At 35.8% G+C, this 19,809-nt stretch overlaps 4 protein-coding genes across 4 annotated transcripts in view; 3 read left to right on the top strand and 1 right to left on the bottom strand.

Moving 5' to 3' along the window:
* The first annotated feature begins 2,876 nt into the window (after positions 1–2,876).
* Positions 2,877–5,621, top strand: LOC107716816 (protein FAM26F-like). The gene is made up of 2 exons (XM_016523396.1): positions 2,877–3,462; positions 5,113–5,621. Exons 1-2 carry the CDS (start codon positions 2,923–2,925, stop codon positions 5,539–5,541), a joined length of 969 nt encoding a protein of 322 aa, XP_016378882.1. The 5' UTR covers positions 2,877–2,922; the 3' UTR covers positions 5,542–5,621.
* Positions 5,622–7,022: 1,401 nt separating this feature from the next.
* Positions 7,023–10,158, top strand: LOC107716815 (protein FAM26E-like). Its single transcript, XM_016523394.1, has 2 exons — positions 7,023–7,641; positions 9,060–10,158. The coding sequence occupies exons 1-2, from the start codon at positions 7,084–7,086 to the stop codon at positions 9,447–9,449; spliced, it is 948 nt and encodes a 315-aa protein (XP_016378880.1). The 5' UTR covers positions 7,023–7,083; the 3' UTR covers positions 9,450–10,158.
* A 1,431-nt stretch (positions 10,159–11,589) lies between these two features.
* Positions 11,590–14,582, top strand: LOC107716814 (RWD domain-containing protein 1). The gene is made up of 7 exons (XM_016523393.1): positions 11,590–11,785; positions 12,196–12,261; positions 12,951–13,081; positions 13,211–13,354; positions 13,861–13,993; positions 14,084–14,146; positions 14,282–14,582. Exons 1-7 carry the CDS (start codon positions 11,713–11,715, stop codon positions 14,392–14,394), a joined length of 723 nt encoding a protein of 240 aa, XP_016378879.1. The 5' UTR covers positions 11,590–11,712; the 3' UTR covers positions 14,395–14,582.
* Positions 14,583–14,852: 270 nt separating this feature from the next.
* LOC107716843 (amine sulfotransferase-like) overlaps positions 14,853–19,809 on the bottom strand; it is a 10,298-nt gene continuing 5,341 nt past the window's right edge. Inside the window, exons 2-7 of the mRNA XM_016523439.1 lie at positions 18,204–18,365; positions 17,632–17,840; positions 17,335–17,461; positions 17,149–17,243; positions 15,904–16,084; positions 14,853–15,306 (exon numbers count right to left, since the gene is read on the bottom strand). Of these exons, the coding sequence (XP_016378925.1) occupies positions 15,176–15,306; positions 15,904–16,084; positions 17,149–17,243; positions 17,335–17,461; positions 17,632–17,840; positions 18,204–18,365 (905 nt within the window). The 3' untranslated portion in view covers positions 14,853–15,175. The remainder of the gene's footprint in view (positions 15,307–15,903; positions 16,085–17,148; positions 17,244–17,334; positions 17,462–17,631; positions 17,841–18,203; positions 18,366–19,809) is intronic.

Genomic DNA, 19,809 nt, shown 5'->3' with positions numbered 1-19,809 from the left:
GCTCATAATAATGCTTTTGCCACATTTGAGTAATCTCCTCTGACCCGCTTACCCCACTTATATTTGTTGGTAAAGATGTTTTACAATTGTTTATTCGTTTTATTTCTTTCCAAAAATCATTTAGATTATTATTTTGCAGTTTCTTCGCAAGAGAGTCAGATCTCATTATATTTTCATTCCTCTTGATGAAACGTAATGCATACTTAAAATTTGCATTTGCCCGTTTCTTATATTCAAATAAAGGACCATATTTATGTCTGCCTGACTCAACCCAAGCTTTACAAGCCTTTCTAGCCTCAGCATGAAACTCTTTTACGTATTCATTCCAGCCTGGCTTAGAGTTATACATCTTAGTCTTACGCAGAGACCTGCTTGAGGTAAGAAGAGACTCCACAATGTTATCATACAAGAGACATAACTCAATACCATGTTGCGGGTTCTTACAATTAATATCACAGCATATAGCCGCGTCTTTAGGTAAATCAATATTACTCAACAACATGTCAGACTTAAGACAATATACTTTAAGTTCCTCCTCATTCAAATTAGACCAATCTAATTTCCCTACCTGCATGTTGTTACTCATAGACAATAGGCGTGGCTGACTCTTAACTTTTATAAAGAATATCTCTTTGGATTTGAGACTTTAGTCTTTGCAACTTTACAGATCTTCTTTATGCACCAAGAGCTTGTAACACTCCAAGAGAAAGGAAAACTTGAAATAACATCATATGACCCCTTTAAGGACGCTGCCAGACAGAGAGAAGTCAGGAAATGTCAGTTTCCTGTCCCCCCTACTCCTAACAATCATAATATTACTCTTTTTGGCATTATATTTAAATATCAAAATCTGAACCATATCGAGAACAAATCCTCAGTAACTGTTGAAGACCAGCACTATATGGACAAAAAATCACCAAATCATCTGCATACATCAAATGGTTTATAATAGTATGACCAACCATACAACCTGTTCTACAACCATTTAACAGCTTTGATAAATCATCCATATAAACATTAAATAAAAAGGGAGACAAAATGCTTCCCTGTCTGACTCCATTACATACACTGAATGGAGCAGACACACAATTAGCCCATTTTACATACATTAATTGATGAGCATACCAAAAAACCAAAATTCTCACTAAAAGTTTGGGAACTCCTCTATTGTATAACTTAAAAAATAATTTTTCATGATTTACACGATCAAAGGCTTTAGAAGCATCAATAAAACACATAAAAATTGTGGAATTGTGGCTGTTATAAAAATCTAAAATCTCCTTTAGAGCAAAAATACACATATCAGTGCCATGTTTCGGTTTAAAACCAAACTGGTTATCAGAAGTCAGGACAAAATGTTCCGTCTTATTCAATAACCTTGGATAAAGTACTGGCCAAGGCTATAGGCCGGTAATTATCCATGCTATTTATTTTACCAGCTCTGTCTTTAATAATAGGCACTAGCATAACAGATCAGATCGAATCTGGTAAAATACCTTGAACCAAAAACCCAGTAAAACAAATAGCCAGCAAAGGATATAATTTTCTACTTGCAAATTTTAAATGTTCAGCAGATATCTTATCCACATGCCTTATTACTTTTTAGCATCATAACTGCATCATAAACTTCTTGCGGAGAGACATTCACAACTTCATCATTATCAATGTTGCCCACTACAAAAGAGTTACTCTTAACACAGTTAAACAGCTCATAATAATGCTTTTGCCACATTTGAGTAATCTCCTCTGACCCGCTTACCCCACTTATATTTGTTGGTAAAGATGTTTTACAATTGTTTATTCGTTTTATTTCTTTCCAAAAATCATTTAGATTATTATTCTTCGCAATCTTCGCAAGAGAGTCAGATCTCATTATATTTTCATTCCTCTTGATGAAACGTAATGCATTTGCATTTGCTGCATTTGCCCGTTTCTTATATTCAAATAAAGGACCATATTTATGTCTGCCTGACTCAACCCAAGCTTTACAAGCCTTTCTAGCCTCAGCATGAAACTCTTTTACGTATTCATTCCAACCTGGCTTAGAGTTATACATCTTAGTCTTACGCAGAGACCTGCTTGAGGTAAGAAGAGACTCCACAATGTTATCATACAAGAGACATAACTCAATACCATGTTGCGGGTTCTTACAATTAATATCACAGCATATAGCCGCGTCTTTAGGTAAATCAATATTACTCAACAACATGTCAGACTTAAGACAATATACTTTAAGTTCCTCCTCAGTCAAATTAGACCAATCTAATTTCCCTACCCTACAGTTTATACTGTACTAGGTGAATATGAACCACAAAACCAGTTATAAGTAGCACGGGTATATTTGTAGCAATAGCCAACAATACATTGTATGAGTCAAAATTATAGATTTTCCTTCTTTTTAGGCTAAAAAAAATTGATCCTTATGACTGGTTTTGTGGTCCAGGGTCACATATGCAGATTGCCACATCACACGTCATTGAAAGCATGAAGTGTTTTGCATGCTGTGCCACATTCGCTTGCAATCAAAAAGGCGGGGCATAGAGGAGAAACAATAATGCACAGTATGTGGAAAATAATGTGTTTTTTTAACTTTAAACCGCATAAACACATTTCATTACACCAAATACACAAAATAATGTTCTTTTTAGCAGCATCATATGACCCCTTTAAACTAAACTAGTGTGTAGGCTTAACACTTACATTGTGTTTTTAGTTTCTTAATTTTTCATAAAGTCAGTTTCCCATTACAGCTGAAAAGCTAACATTAACCAGTTTTTCTTAAATTAAGTCCAACTCTTTGTATGCTTTTATTGTGCGCACGCTTGAAGATGACACTCAGTAGTGTCTCATAACGGAACTGAGAGTGTCATTTCATTGTTTATTGTTTAAGAACAGAGAGTTTACGGTCGTCAGCTGGCAGGCATGGATAAGTTAAAATCTTTGCTTAGCTTCACTCAGAAACAGCAGACCAATTTAGGATTCGGATTGATCGCTCTTATAACTGCTGGTAGCGAGCACGTCTTCTCGGTCTTTGCTTTTAAGTGTCCTTGCAATTATTGGAATTTCGTTTATGGCAACGTCTGCCTCCTCGTACCCGCGCTTGCACTGCTCATCTTAAGTTACATGTTGAGCAATAAAACATGGAAATTGTTCACGGGTCTGTGCCTTAGGAAATCGAAGCTATGTCGTTTTAATTACGCGATTGGCTTTTTGTGTGTTTTTCTTCAAATCACCACGACTGCGATGGTCGCTCCTCTCAGCTGGATCGCAGTTGCTCTACTCAGAGGGGTATATTTCGAGTGCTCAATGACTGGCGCCAACATTACACTTTTTAGACGTCACCTTTGCAACGAAAAGTTTCCTCACTGTCGGACAGAGTTGGAGAAGTTCCCTTGTGATGGAACCGCAATTCCGCAGAGTGAGAGAGTGGCTGTGCTGTCCATCATACGCGCAGAGTCGCAGGTGAGCTCATGGCATGATTATTGTTTTTGTCCGAGAGAGAAAAAAAATTTTTTCACTTGGATCTCAAATCTAAGACTCGGACAGACATGAGCAGTTTTACTTGTGACCTGACTTGGAATCAGTAGGCCTGTAAATTTAATTGGGGTTCGACTTTTGAGAGGAATTTTTGTCAGACATTGTCGGGGTACAATACATTGAGATTGTTTATGGAAATAGTTGTGTTTCTTCAATGCTCTAACGCTGATTTAAATTGCTGGAGCCTCAGGAAAATCAAGGAACGCTCCCACCTAGCTAACAAAAATGTTTTAAGAACGTTTTTCCAACGTTTCCATTAAGTTATGAAAACATTAATTCTTAATGTTCTCTGAACATTCGAAATAACCCGTTTTTAAAATATTTTAAGGGGAGACACTGCAGGCAAAAACACTGTTTTTTCATGCACCTGTCAATTTTGAGATTTTGGACTTTTTGGTTTTTCAGACTAGTGGAAAGAAAACATCCAAAAGACACTGTTAAGTGTTTCTTTTATAGCACTTTATCTATTTGTGTCAATAGATTTACAATTACAATACATATTTTTAAAGGCCGTTTTCTCAAAATGAGTTTTTTTCTCCAACACTGAGCCATAAATCTCCACTTCAGTAGCACTTACACACACCAAACTTTACATTTTTATTCCTGGTCTATATTCTGAAGGTTTTTACAGAGGGATTTGTTCATATATAACTTTCTTGATTATATACAACATTTTATTCCCCCCACAATTGTGAAAATATATCGTTTTCTGGCTGTTCAAAGTATTTTCTGAATTATGGAGTGACAAAAAGAGATACCCAGAATTCCCTCTGTAAAAACATTTGACTCTAATATGTCAAAAAAAATTTAACAAGAATTTTGAAACTGACTTCATCCAGTGTTCAGATTTTTGTACTAGAAATGTATGCAAATTAGCGCATATTTCATTAAATAATGCATCATTTGCATATTTAAACATAACATTTGAGAAAACTTGTAATACAAAAAATGTTTGCAATTATCAATGTAGTCAATCAACTGGGTAAGTAAGGTGATAACTATTAGTTAATTTTTTTACCCTATTAACCTGCAGTGTCTCGCCTTAAAACGTTATTTAGGTTAAATGGATTTTATCATTTTATCCATTTTATCAAAAGTTAAAACGTTTTAGAAAAAAGCATTCCATGAACCATGTATAAATAACGTTTTGAGAACATCGTTAAAGACCAGATAACGTTGAACAAACGTTCTATTAACGTTACTGGAATAATAATTGTTCATAAGTTTGAAAGAACCTTGCCAAAACGTTGCCAAAATTCTGATAACGTTTCCTGTTAGCTGGGTTTGCAGACTTTAGATCACTCTGACTAACTTGTAGTCCATTATTCATAGTCATAGACAAAAATCTCTAGGTCTACCAGAATAAATATTTTTAAATGCATTAATAAAGGAAATTTTCTCTTTTACATTTTCAGAAAAACAAGGGCAAATTTCTTAGGAGTGGCATTTTCAGGCAGAAGCCTAAATGTCCTAACCTCGTCATAAGTCATCTACACTCATGTGCTTTAACATCTCAGTTTTATTTTCAACAAATATGTCTCTTAATATTTGAATAATTCTGGAAAATACTTCTAGGTACTTGGTTGGATCCTGATAGGTTCTGTGATGACGTTCACCTTTCTGCTCACATGCACAGCCAGATGCTATTCTCCAATCAGTTACATGCAGCTAAAGTTTTGGAGGATGTACACTCAGAAGGAGAGTGAGTTTTTGGACAACTATACAGCTCAGCATGCCGAAAAGCTTGCAAAGAGAAACATATCAAGTTTCTTTGATTTAACCAAACCCATTCCTATGAAGAGTCCACCCAGACAGGCCTGGGAGAAGATATCCTCCTTTTACAAGTTCCGAAGCATGGACCAATACTACAGCATTCTGCACAAGCATGTGTGCACTTGTGAGGACCTTGAAAATCCAGTAGTAAGGCCTTCGGTGAGATCTGAAAATGATTTTTCAAACCCAGCAGCACTTGCATTTGTGGATGAAGGCAAACTGGTACTGTAGGCGCTGTCTAATTGACAGCTTTTCATGCTTTACCCTGTTATTATGCATAAACAGAGCTGTACTTGCTTCTTTATTTTCTGTGCCTTTTACAGTGTCAATTCACTGTTCTTCTTGTATTGCTATTTTAGCTTTTCTTTTGAATACTACAATTGTATGATTTTAACATTACTGGGGTTTTGTTGTTTAATTTGAATTTTGTCTTTCAATATATTTTTTATATGAACAATAAAAAACTTTGCTTATGGCAAGTAGAATTTTTCATGTGTCAGTTGTTTTCCTCATTCATTAGTATTTGAACAGCTGTGCCCTGACCATTTCTAAAGGACTGTACAAACAAAGAGTTACATTATATGCTAGACTTTTGGTGTCACTTCATCCTGCATCATGCACATGATGATTAGTGATCTCATATTTCAACAGGCAGCACTTTTATGCTTTTTTCATAAAGTAATCATGTATCATTTGAAAATTACACTGCTAAAAGCTCACTCAAACAAATCAATATTCATTAAGTTCTACCATTGCGGTTAGCGTTAAGGTTAAATCTTTATGGGAGAAGTGCAGGGCACAACAGTGGACACTAGAGCAGAACAGAAACTGTCTCCTCATACAGAACCAGAATGAATCACTTCCTTTTTAACTAATGTAAAGCATTATGTTGCAATACATCTCTTTGTTTGACCTAACATGCACTAATCTGCAGTTCCAGCTTCTAGATTTCCAAATTCCATTGCTAGCAACCTCCAGATTCTGGCATTCCAATAATAAAAAGCACATTGTCAGTTACAAAGCTCGGCCGAAAATTGCATTGTTGGGATTTTATTTGTTTGACTGCTGTTGCATGATGTTGTAAGAAAAAGTGATGAGGACGTTGAAGATCTTGATGAAGATTTTATTTCAGCATAGCAGTGACAAAGTACATGTAGTACCTTGGGTTCAACGCAGTCGTAATGAACCACGAACATCCTAAGCTCAAACATTTTATACACTTAAGAGTTTACTACCCTCGATGTAAATGAAGTTGCTCCTGTTGTTACAGCTGTGGTCTGCATGTTAATTAAGTTCTGACACCCCTTTGTCTGAGGTGGTTCTCAGTGTCCCACACCTGCTCCCATTCTACAATTGGTCACCATTTGCTCAGGATATGATCATCCCAAATGGTCTACAAACAACATATCTGTTGACTTTCTTCTTCTCTATAATAATTAAGCCATTTTGGGAAATGAGCATGATCAAACATATTGTGGAGCGGGGCAGACTATAGATTCTTACAATGTGTAAATGTGCCCATACACATCTGTAGTCTGTTGTGACTTCTGGCAGAACCTGATGGGCTGGTTTTGGCCACAGCCCTTCACTGAATGGGAGGGGGGAAAGGATGGAAAGGGGAGGGATTTGATGAGCTGTGGGGAAGCCAGAGACAGAAAAGGAGGAGATAAAGGAAGTGTGGAAAACAAAGTGAAAATAAGAGAGCGAGAAAAGGGAGTGCCATAGCAGAAATCATCTCTTTCAGTTCAGCAGCTTATTTGGAGTGTTGCAGCCATGTCTGTACCAGCTATGGATTCGTTTAAGACTATCCTAAAATTCCTTACCAATCAGAAGACCACTATTGGTTACAGCTTCATGGCTATTTTGACAATAGGTAGTGAACGAATTTTCTCCATGGTGTCTTTCCAGTGTCCGTGCAACCGTAGACAGAATTTTGCATATGGATTAACTTTTCTGATCGGCCCTGCTGTTGTCTTGCTGGCGATTGGACTCTTTGTTAGTACACGTTTTTGGCGGTTATATACTGGGTGTTGTCTCAACCCTCTCAGACTCTGCCCCAGGGGTAACTTTATGGGATGCTTGCAGGTGTTTGTAAAAGTGCTATCTGGAGCCTGCATTGCCCCTGTCATGTGGCTTAGTGTAGCACTGTTAAATGGAACTTTTTATGAGTGTGCTGTTAGTGGCCTGGATGAAAATGTGGTGGTGCAAATTTTCTGCAAAAACAAGACACATACATGCCAGGACGAGCTCCCCAGAGTGCCCTGCAGCAAGTCCCAGCTGCCTCCGAATGAAAATATGGAACTGCTGTTGATGTTACGAGCCCAGTCACAGGTGAGCACAGACTGTTAATGTAAAAAAAAAAAATTATTATACATATACAGTATATACTATATATACAGTATATATATTTTTTTTTCTTTTCTTTTTCTGGAATACTTCATTAAAATTGGTCTATCACAGTACTCAGCAGACTGATATTTTGTAATGTTTTTCATCGGCCATGGTAACTGTATGTCAGTCCATTCATCGGGCGCTATTTTTCGTAACACACCGCAGACTCGCACTCTTGTGTCAATCGCAACTGTCGCCATCTTGTGTTTGATGATTTAATTACTGTAATGTTGGTGCAATGTTCGTCATGTTGCTAGGCTAATTTTTTTTTTTTTTGTACGTTGTAGTGGACTAATTGTTTCTTGGCAGAAGTTTTAAAGATGCGGTCAAACTGTTCGGCAAAATTTCACAGGCGAAATGCAGTCCATGTGATTGGGAATGTTGCATGAAGAGGCAATCACAGATCAATTTTAGTGAAATTTCGCAAGCAAAAAATCCCACCCAGCAGCTCATTTCATTGGTTAGGGTTAGGGTGAGGGGTTAGGGGTTAGTGTTTGTTGTAGGCATTCATCACTGTGATTGATATGACCAACGAAACTGGTTTGGGGAAAAAATCACGCCTATAGACCATAGTCAGGGTAACGCCATATTGATAGGAATAAAAACAAAGCTGTGAGGGAAAGAATTACACTAGTGTTCAATTGACTGTACAGGTGTTTACCAATGTAGGCTACTGATTGTGCAGCTAATGAACATCTTTCACAGAAAAAAAAAAGTTGACAAAAACTCAATTTTACAGTTTTGAAAGTTCTAACTGTGAGAATTACAAAATCTAGGACCTTTATACATTGCATACCATTGTAAAAACAGTAAGTGTAGGCCTATCCCTCAAAGCCTTGTTTTCATCCACGTTAAATTTAAAATGATATCTAACATGATTAAAGTTTATTGTCCTTAGCGTGAAGATGAATGAAGCACAGCTCACACTGAAGTCACTTTTAAATCAAGCAGCTTTCAGTTGGTCAGCACGGCACATTTGCATGACCAACTTGAACATAAGCTAAATCTGCATGGGGAACCTTTTCTCCTCATGCAAAATTCCTGATTGTGTGGATTCCTATTGGAATGACTAGATTTTGCATGCAAAATTTAGCCGAGCAAGGGTGAATATGACCGTATCTTGAGGGCAAAAGATTTCCCCCGGCAAATTTCACAAAAGGTTCAAACTGGTCACACAATTCACTGCGCTGACCAACAGAAAGCTGTGATTTTTGTGTTAGTTGTGCTTCATGCTTCACTAAAATATTCACAAATACAATTTACCTTTTTGCATGCTAAATTTCGATAATAATAATTTGCTATAATAACTTAAAATTATTCTATCTTATAACATTCGACTGATTTATCTATGTTTGCAGATCCTCGGCTGGTCCATCATTATCATATCGGCAACAGTAGCCCTAATTGGAACTTGCTTTAAGAACTGTCGCTCTCAAGTAAGCTACCTTCAGTTAACTTTCCAGAAGATCTACATGGAGAAGGAAAAGGAAAAGTTTGAGATGTTTGCAGATGATTATGCCACCAAACTGGCAGAGAGAAACCTCAAGAGTTTCTTTGACAACAAAAGTCCCGAACCATTTCCCTTTCCAAATCACAAGGCCTGGGAGGAGATCTCTACTATATACACTTTTAAGCAAAGTGAACAGTACTACAGCACACTGCAGAGATATGTGGAGCGTGCAGATCGGGACTACAGCTCTGAGAAGCGTCCTGTTCTAGAGGGGCAAGATGGCATAGAGATGACATAGAACACTGCATGGACTGGTAATTAGAAAAAGTAGAGCCTAGAATATGGCCTTGAAGACAAAAAGCCACTGTGAATCACGACGAAATTTATTTTAATTTTTTTGGTAGCTACAACCTGTACTGAAAGTGTTGTAATGACAGTTTTTGGAAATGTTGTTTTGTCTATCGAGGAAGTGGTTGTGGCACTATTCAACCTGCAAATACTTTGTACAGTTTTATACTTCTGTATCAGTGAACCAACACAGATCTCAGGCCCTAAATTTGCATACTGCTTGAATGTTGCATTTCAGGTTTTACAAAGTCAGGGCATTTGTCATGTAGGCCTTGTGCACTCTTTGAATCTGTATAACTCTCTTATTCCTCTCTACATTTTAAAATCTTTTTCACCATATCCTTATAAAACAGGTAGTGTGTTTGATGCACGTTTATGCATGATAACCTCAAAAGATTTTGGTACTGATAAGTAACTGTCCAGCACTGATTCAAATCTACAATAAGGTCGCATTGCACTTATGTTAACCAACAAAATATAAAACATATAAACCGCAATTCTTATTTCCTTTGCTGGTTTTAAGCAGATTTGACAAACAGGAAACCGACATTCAAAGTCCCCAACACTAATTTCTTCAGTAGTTTTGACCCACAGATCAGCTCTGTATAGGGCTCCGTGATTAAAATGAGTTTCTCTTAGCATAGCTTTTCTGAAAAGCATAGGACCAATTACTACAGAATGTCGCAAATATTACACATAAGGTGGTGGTTTGCGGCATGTCTGTGGTATGCATTTCCTGCACTGTTGTGAAAGAGAAGTAAATATACACAGGTTAATAGTCAGTGAAAAAAAATAACAACAATATTAATTTATATTAAACTGTGTTATTCAATGTAAGGCTGTTTAAAGTTAAAGTTAAGTGTGTAAAAATATTGCTTAGAAGTAACAAAATGTAGCCTAATAACTATAATGACATTAAAACTGAGTCAGAGCCACAGCCTTGCCCTTGTGTACAAAGCTATGAGATATAGCGGCTGACCTGAGTTTGAGTTCTGGCTCAAGTTCCTTTCCTTTAAAAGCAAAGGCACAGGCAATAACAATAAAAAAAAAAAAAACTAAATATAAGTTGTACTAACAAAACTGTTACAGATCATTTACATTTGTGGATTTGACTTTGTACCCAGAATATTAATAAATCATTCACTAAACTGAACTATAAATGACAACTCATTAATATGAACCACAAACACACAGTCCATCTGTTAAACTGTTTATTTATATATCCTATAATGTTTTGTGTTTTTGCAATTTTGTACTGAATGCTAATACTTTTTGTATTTGTTTCTTTCCTTGCTTGATGTATTTATACTATATTTTAATATTTGCATTTATATTATGAATGTATATTGTTCAGGCTTTGACAAAATACAGAAATGTTACCCTTTTCTACCCTGCTGAAAAAGGCAGCCTAGTTTGTTCAGATGGTAAATGACCAATTAAAACATATTGCTGGATAACAGTATAAGGTGCGTTTGTAAGCTTAGCCTCTTCCATGCCTTACCATGATGGCAGTGGTCAAGTTGATCTAACTGTAACAATAACAGCCTGTGTGGCAGTAGCTACTTCCTAAAGCTAAAGTGTATTAAGTGAATTTAAGCTGGTATAAGCTGCTTCAACCATAGGGCTTGATAAGAAAGAACTGTACACAAAACCATATCAAGAATAAGGAAAGGCCTAGATTTTTGTTCTTGCTTGTAATCAATAAATGCACAATCAATAAAACTACTCTTCAACCAATTTATCTGTGAAAGAGTTTGTGCAGCTAAATAGATAAACAAAACTTTAAGATTAATAGATCAAAAGATTAATAAGTAATAAAAGACACCGATTATAAATTGATTTATGTAAATTGGGATTTAAAACTAATATAATTACATGTATTCATTCACATATAGTACATAAAAACTAAACTTGCTTTGATTGTCCAGGCTATATAATCCATGCCAGAATCAAGCCTTTTCACACGTTTATTTTTATACATTGTTTATTTTAAATACAGCCTTTTTGTAATGGATTCAAGAGTGTGACAGCATGAATTACTACAATGGTACTAATGTTTAGCAGAGCAAGTAAAATCGAGGTGTTACTCTTTCTCACGCCTCCCAGACCAAGCTCAGACATTACTGATGATCACAGATAACATCGTTGCTAGCCGGGCCTTAGCACACGTTTCTTCCATGCAGGCTCTAATCTATGGACATTTGTGACATAAAATGACAGACTACGGCGAGGAGCAAAGGAATGAACTAGAAGCAATAGAGTCCATTTACCCAGACTCATTTACAGGTAAGATTGACAGCAAAGTTTATGTTTTATGCCTATAAATTCGCCACGCTGTCCGTTAGCTGACTAACGTTAGCTTTTCATGAAACAAAAGTTAGTTAAACATACGAGCGACTCAGTCATCTCTTTGATATCATTCTTCATAGCAGCAGATTAAGCTGTCGAAAGTTAAGAAACAAAGCAAACAATAACCGATGGCCATCAATAAGATGTCAAGCAGAAGTTGTGTCAGATTTATGTTTACGTGCTGCTTTGAATTAACTGTGGAAGTAGTACTGGTTTAGTCTGTGGTCAGTGGTCTGGTCACTCATATCTGTTTACTTCCAGGCTGTGGGAAGTGATGAATAATAGTGAGCTCTGTATATTTCATTAGTTTGTTTGTTTCTTTCCTTACAATATTTTCATTCACGCAGTGCTTTCCGAGGAGCCCACAAGCTTCACCATCACGGTTACTTCTGATGCGGGAGAAAATGAAGAGAGTAAGTTCATATGCTTTATTAACTGTGTCAGTGCACGGCATATGTAACAGTGTGTTTTACTATCATTGACCCTGTGAACTGTCATATATGATACATGAGACTTTTATGACTCGTACATTGTTATAGAAGAATAGGAGGAGGAAAAAAACACTGCCAACACTGAGCAAAAATATGCGATTTGGTGCAGTTGCTGTCTTGCTGATATTTTTGCAGCCAGAAAGTAAGATGAAATTCTGCCATTTTGTAATGTAACTTAATAAACTCTTTGCAACAGACTGCTTACATAAAATGCATATAGATATCACTTGTCACTCTAAATCTCCCGATAATGCTTAGTTTTATGATCAAAGCTCTGTAGTTTTTATTGTGGAGGGCAAAATGTATAATGCAATTCAGTACAAAATCAGTTTTCACAGATTGTATATAGTGCCAGATTGACAAGTACCACAAAAGGTGGACATTTTTACAACAATACTAAAACAGCTTTTACTTTGCTAAAAAATGGGGTAAACTATCAATCAGGGAACCAAAGACAAATAGAAGATTGTGTACAACAGTTTTTTTTTTTTTTTATGGTAATTGAGAGGCCCTAGAAATTTGTGTGTCAAATATGATACATAAGTAGGCTTTACTTTTAGGGTTAAAGTGTAGCTCAAAGCAGCAACATTACTGATTTCTGTCTGTTGTAGCGGTGGAGGTGACTCTTAAGTTTACATATGTGGAGAAATATCCAGATGAACCCCCTCTGTGGGAGATCTTCTCACAGGAGAACCTTGAAGATTCAGACACAGAAGACATTCTAACACTTTTAAAGCAACAGGTCTGCTGCACACGTGACATCTTACCCTGCAAAAACACATTAACAATTGATAAAGTGCACATACTGATGTTGGGGATTTTTTTTTTTTACCCTCCTTTAGTCCTGCCTAATAACCTCTTTCTTTTGTAGGCTGAAGAAAACCTGGGAATGGTTATGATATTCACATTGGTGACAGCTGTGCAGGAGAAACTTAATGAAACAATTGACCAGATTAAGAACAGAAGAGAAGAAGAGAAACTAAGAAAAGAAAGGGAGGCCGAAGAAGCTGAGAAGGTTTGTTTTGAGCATGTCTTCTGAATGTAAAGGAATAGTTTACCCCAAAATGAAAAATTACTGAAAAGCTACTCAACCTCAGGCCATCCAAGATGTAGATGAGGTTGTTTCTTCATCAGAACAGATTTGGAGAAATTTAGCATTACATCACTTGCTCACCATGTGAATGGGTGCCGTCAGAATCGGAGTTCAAAAAGCTGAGAAAAACGTCACACCAACACACCAAAAGTTTGTTTAGCCACAATAAACAAGGACTTTTGAAAGGCTGTCAGTGAAGGCAAACAATGATTGTGTTAAAGGTGTAATTACAGCTTCTACCAGAAGGGGGCCATGAAGACTAACAAAAGGTTGACCACTTGGGTTGAAACAGACCCACCCAACTGTACGCAGATGTTGCTATTGTACACTTTATAGAATGAGGTTGCTTTGAATATTAGATTTGTTATTAGTTACATAGCTATCATTTATATTAAAATGAAATGTTGTTCTTTTGTTGTTTTTCTTAGCGTGCATTCCAAGGCACTGTGGTCACAATTGAGAACTTCTTATCATGGAAAGCAAGATTTGAACAAGAAATGGCAGAACTAAAGAAGAAAAGGCAGAAAGAAGAGGAGCAGTCAGGAAAGGGAAAACTTACAGGTGAGTTGAAAACTTATTAAAAGCAGTATATAAACTCAAATCTGAACCACCTTTTCTTATGTTCTGTTTATTTACTTTTTCATGTTACAGGAAAACAGCTCTTTGAGACAGACCATAATCTTGACACATCAGATATCCAGTTCTTGGAGGACGGTAAGCACTCTCAATTATTATTGTTGTGTATCCCAGTTATATAGGATGCCGTTTGCTTTTAGGATGCCGTTTGCTTTTTGAAACGTAAACTCGGTTTTCCTTCAAAGTTGGTCTTCTCTGCTCTTTTTTTTCTAGTTGTGAATAGTGTAGAAGTAGACGAGTCGCTGTTTCAAGACATGGATGATTTGGACTTGGAGGAGGATGACCCTGATTTCAACCCACTGGACTTAGGCAGTGATGAAGACTGAATTGTGTTAACTCCCAACCTGACATGAATGATTTAGATGCCAACAGCCTCATGGAGCAGGACTTCAGCTCACCTGGTTCTAAACACAAACTTTTTCAGTCACTGCCATCTATGTTGCAGCATATTTTACAATAACTGTCAAACCCAGTGTCATTTGTTAACTATTACTATTAAAAAAACATTCTCTTATTCTGCTGAATGGCTTCATTTACACAAGATTTACATTAGGCTGATGTGACCTGGCTGGTATTACAACCTGAGTTTAACTCCAATCATTCACTGTCTGTCTAAATACAGTAAAAGCCAATAAATAAAAGTTTACCAAAAAGATTTAGCATAGGAAAATCAATGCTTTTTGAAATCTCAGAAATCGGATGAAAATTTAATTATTTTACTTCAGAGTTTCTGATTAACATTTAATTTATAATATGTATCAATATTGAAATGTTTGGGATTCATTTCATTTTGCTTTTGACTCAAAACAGCGGTTTATTTCACTAACAACAAGCACAAGCAACAGATTTGAATATTGAATATTTTTATAGGAAGACTCTTCATTTTAAATGGTAATTGCAAAACACAGTGTTCCAGAAGAGGACAGCAGTGCTTTATGTCACGTATCTGTGTCTTAGGCTGCCTTGAACTTTAAATTTATACAATTCAGGAAACAGATGAGATATTTGTTTGTACTGTATATTACTGCTCAGGAGGGTTAGGGATTTTTTTTTTTTTACTTTTCTGTTTTCAAACCCTGCTGAGTACACATGATGAGACTGAATAAATCATGGTGTGACAAGATCACTCATGTCCCAGATGAATGAAAGAGGAACATCTTTCATCTTCTGTTGGTACACTTTGTCAAATCTCTCATTCTGTGCCACCGTGAAGTAGTTCTTCCAGTCACCAACAGTTCCTGTTAAGCAGTGAGGTTATATATCTAGTTATCTAGTCAATAACTCAATTCAACAGGTTAAAAACATTCACATTACTCAATGGAAGAGATTAGTGTCTGTATTCTGAAAGTTTATCTTCATATCATTGACATGTTTAAAACAGATGTAATTCTTACATGTATTCAATGACTTACAAACTATAACTATAATTTCACTGTAGGAATGATAAGACAGGTGGAAACACATTCAAGAGATACTGTGGTTTGTAGGAGTCTTAAGAGAGATAATCAACCCAAAAATGAACACACAGATAAAGTGTAATTATTACGTTCACTGTGAGTACAAATCTTTGTGATTATGAAATGAAGATTCTGTCATTATTAACTCACCCTCATGTTTTCCAACACCTGTAACTTACTTCTGAGGAACACAAAAGATCTGAATTAGCAGCCACCATTTACTTTCATTGTATGGAAAAAAGGCTGTCAGTAACTACTAACTGACAGGTTTAGAACAGCATGAGGGTGAGTAAATGATGACAGAATCTTCATTTTCACGAGAATTTGATTAGGATAGTTTACTGATAGTGAACTGAAACACAGCGAGATGTTATATACCTTTCCTCATAAAGGCTCCCTGCTGGTGGTTCAGCAGGTTGACAGGGACCTGCTGGTAATTGGCCTGAGGATTGTTCTTCATATTTTTGAAGGTACTGTGCTCAACAACATCATTCAGCTGCTGTGGTGTCAAGTTCCTCCCCAAGAACGAAGCGATCCTTTCAACCACTGACTGCAAGTCCTGTAAGCATGCACTGTTGATAAGTTACAGTAACAATTCTGGACTGAGCCTCCTACTCTGAGGTTAAGAAATGAACAGGTTTGTGGTCAAATGTTTACAAAAATACAGTAAAAAAAAAAAGTAAGGGTGTCTGCAGGTTTTATGATGGTAAATGTAAGACTTATTCACAGCTTTTCAAGACAAATTAAAGAAAATTTAAGGAAAAAACAAATAGAAACACTATATGTCAATATGTTTTCTAATAGTAAATGTCAACATAATTGTATTAGCAACACTTTAAAGTTTGAAAATACAACAATTAATGAAATACTGTTGTTTTTATCAATATTGTGAACAAGTTGTTTTTATATTATGTTTTCCTTTTAATTTTATTTAAGGTTTTAGTAATTTTGTTGTGTTTTGTCAGTTTGTCAGTTTCATTAGTTTTTTGTCTATATAATAGTATATGTAATTTTTTTTATTATTCCAGTTTAAGTTTTAGTTATTTTATTACATCAAGGTAAACCAAATGAAAACAAATGATGCTTTGGCAACTAGCATAACATTCAAGTCTTTTTTTATTTTCATTTCATTTATTTTATTTTTAGGCAAGAAAAATATTTTTTGGTTTTAGTTTTCAATTCCTTAGAATACAAGACTTGATAAAAATACGGAGGAAAATATACATTTGTGCAGTGCATCCAATATTTGATGTCATGACTATAATAAAACAATAAAAACATTATTAAATTAAAAATACATGTTTTCTAATAAAATGTCATTTATTCCTGTGATGAAAACTTCTAAATCATCAGCAGCTGTTTTCAGCTGTTTCAGAAATATTTCTTATAATCAGTTACAAACAAACAAAACCGTTTTCACAAATAAACTGCTTAGTATTTTTGTGAAAACTGCATGTGATACGTTTTCAGGAATCTTCGCCAAATAGGAAGTTCAAAGGAATAGTATTTAATTGAAACACTGAATTATTGTATTTCTTTAAAAAAATCTTACCGATCCCAAACTTTTAAACAGTAGAGTACAGTTTATCTTATTTATCAGTAAAACAAGCAAACCAGACAAACCTTGATCATCTCCTCATATGTAATGTACGAGAAGTTCATCTCGTCATTGTGGGAGCACCAGCTCTTGACATGCTCAAACCAGCAATTACCAAAAACTGAAACAAATGATATTCGTTAAGGATTGTTGATCAAACAGTTGATTTGATAGAAACTGCAACTTAGATTAAAAAAAGGTATTTTGTTTACCATTTCCTTCCATGAATTTCTCAAAAAATGTATCAAAGTCTTTTGGGGTCTCCAGCATATTTGCAAATTTGTGAAAATGGAAGTAAGACACCAAAACATCCTTTGGATTTCTGGCCACATAGATGACCTATTAGTTATTAAGAAGAGTAAAGAGATCATGTAAACATTTGCAATAGACTGAAGAATTTTAAGGAGACTGCAAGAGAAAGCAGCGGTCATAATTATTCAGTCCATTGGTAAGACTTGATTATTTCACTGAAGCCAGATGCAGTGGCACCTTGATAAAAGCGATCTCACCTTGCCCTTCTTTTGTTTCAATCCAAGTGGCATGAATTTGTATGGTAGATGAGACACATGGATCCTAGGGGAAGAGGCAGAAACAAACTGTTTCTCAGAGTCTAAAAGTTCAATCCATGGGACACGCTCAGAATTCAGCTGATCATTTGTCGCTGTAACATCTCCCTTGACCTCTATCAGACTGAGGATTTGCTGCAACCAAATAGTGCCTGCCAAGACAATGAACAGAAGGAGGAACATGTTTACAAATTCACTTATTAATTGCACATAGGATATCTATTAATATTACTGATCACTGAAGATTTTTAAATTGTGCCATACTTAATAAGCATACATTTTTTGTGATTACAGTATAAATCTAATGTTTGTGAAGGTAGGCAGACTCCCATAGAAAACTGGATATTAGGTGTCTGACTGAGATAAAGATTATAGCAACACAAATATAGTTGAGTAAACAGTACAATTTTCTCAGCCAAAAACAGAAGAAATGTTACATATGAAGGTTCTGTATGCTCTTTGGCTATTGCACTTCTAGCAGTAGTACCATGTGGCTGCTATGTTCTCTCTCTTACCTGATTTGGGGTAAGTAATGACAAAGACATCAGAGTCTCGAATCTCAAAGTTATGAATTTGATCCAGCACCTCAGGAGAGTGGATTCCAGATATCAAGTTGAAGCCCCTATGAAGGACCAGCTTATATTCAAGAGCCTCACAACTGCTGTGATTGAAACCCTCTGAGAGACCAAAAGACATGTAAATAAAGATGGAATGAAATGTAAAACATTTGTTATACGTCATATGTCACTGTCTAGGCTACATTCTGATATTCACCAAGAGAATAGCCCTATACTCATACATTCATCAAAAGAGATATTTGCACAAATTAAACAATATTTACATTTAAAACCTAAAATCTCTGAAGTGAATTAAAAGTTCATAAATATATTCATGATAATGATATGATGTCCTATAGGGGTCAGTCCGTGTATCATTCGATCATTCGTTTTTTTATTTATATTGAAAGTAGAAAAATGAGAAAACGGCTCCTTTTTTTGTTTTTTTCCAAAAAACGAAAAACGAGAATTCAGCTTAAATTTACGTTTTTCGTTCATGGGTGGAAAAATGAATAAACAGCTTGAATATTCGATTTCTACATGTGGGCAGGAATTAAACGCCCCTTTCTGCTGATTGGTCAGCCGAAGATCAAACCGTGCCGTCATCAGTTCTTCCGCAGTATCACGCAGCAGAATAATAGTCCTCCACTGCTGCAGTTGTACGGATTAATAACCCATTTTATCAATTTCATATTTTTCATCAAACAAACAGACTAATGAATAACTCGACACAACTTCGTACCGGGGCAGAGTCTAGACAGGTCTTTCTTCTGTGTAGATATAAAGTCTATTCTTTGCATCAGCTGGGCATGGCAGGGTATGATATGACAGCTGTCATAGCCTACCCTGCTCACCCAGTAAGTCTGTTTGTTTAATTAAGAAATAAATTAAAAAATATATTTATAAATAAATAAATATTTTAAACACTAAGACAAAAAGGAAAGAATAATAAATTGGCTTGGGTTGACCTATGTTCACGCAAGAACTGTCATTCTGACTGACAACCGGAGAACAACAGATATTAAATAGCCTACTGTTAAAGTTATATAATGTAGTCTTGTGTTTTATTAAAATTGATTATAATTGATATCTCAAAAGGATATGCACTTGTGCGCGGCATGAGCTGCAGCACACTCGCACTGCAACACAAGATTTTCATAAAATATAATAACTTGCCATTTCCATTTGTTTCTCACCAAACCCTCAGTATACCTTCAGAATGCACAGGAAATAAGCAGCAGTCATATTTAAAGCAGTTTAAATTAATATTCAGTACTGATTGATGTTCACTTGGATTTTTTCCCCCATCGAGGGGAAATAACTTAATACTAACTTAATATTTATAGTCGTATGGTAAAATTTGTATTTTTAATTGTGTAACGTTACGTTCAAAATAACTACAAAATGTCATGCCTTTGAAAAAATAAAGAGAACAACAGAATGCGCTGCTTTAGCGCGTCTTGGTCTCCTTGAGCATCTTTCTGGCGCATGCCACAAACATGAACCACAGGGAATACTCGTCTTTTAAAAGGCTTCATTTAGATTATTTGACATTAAATGCATC

This window comes from Sinocyclocheilus rhinocerous, unplaced genomic scaffold (genome assembly GCF_001515625.1).
Source record: "Sinocyclocheilus rhinocerous isolate Xijiao unplaced genomic scaffold, SAMN03320098_v1.1 scaffold300, whole genome shotgun sequence".
NCBI classification, from domain to species: domain Eukaryota; kingdom Metazoa; phylum Chordata; class Actinopteri; order Cypriniformes; family Cyprinidae; genus Sinocyclocheilus; species Sinocyclocheilus rhinocerous.
The sequence above is the reverse complement of the archived record's forward strand: the minus strand, read 5'-3'. Positions and strand labels throughout refer to the sequence as shown.

Bases quoted from the DNA above. Each gene is read 5' to 3' on its own strand.
- LOC107716814 (XM_016523393.1), top strand. From the start codon at position 11,713: ATGACAGACTACGGCGAGGAGCAAAGGAATGAACTAGAAGCAATAGAG. The intron at 13,082-13,210 runs GTCTGCTGCACA...TTTCTTTTGTAG, and splicing joins TAACACTTTTAAAGCAACAG to GCTGAAGAAAACCTGGGAAT. The intron at 13,994-14,083 runs GTGAGTTGAAAA...TTCATGTTACAG, and splicing joins AGGAAAGGGAAAACTTACAG to GAAAACAGCTCTTTGAGACA.
- LOC107716815 (XM_016523394.1), top strand. From the start codon at position 7,084: ATGTCTGTACCAGCTATGGATTCGTTTAAGACTATCCTAAAATTCCTT. The intron at 7,642-9,059 runs GTGAGCACAGAC...CTATGTTTGCAG, and splicing joins TGTTACGAGCCCAGTCACAG to ATCCTCGGCTGGTCCATCAT.
- LOC107716816 (XM_016523396.1), top strand. From the start codon at position 2,923: ATGGATAAGTTAAAATCTTTGCTTAGCTTCACTCAGAAACAGCAGACC. The intron at 3,463-5,112 runs GTGAGCTCATGG...AAATACTTCTAG, and splicing joins TCATACGCGCAGAGTCGCAG to GTACTTGGTTGGATCCTGAT.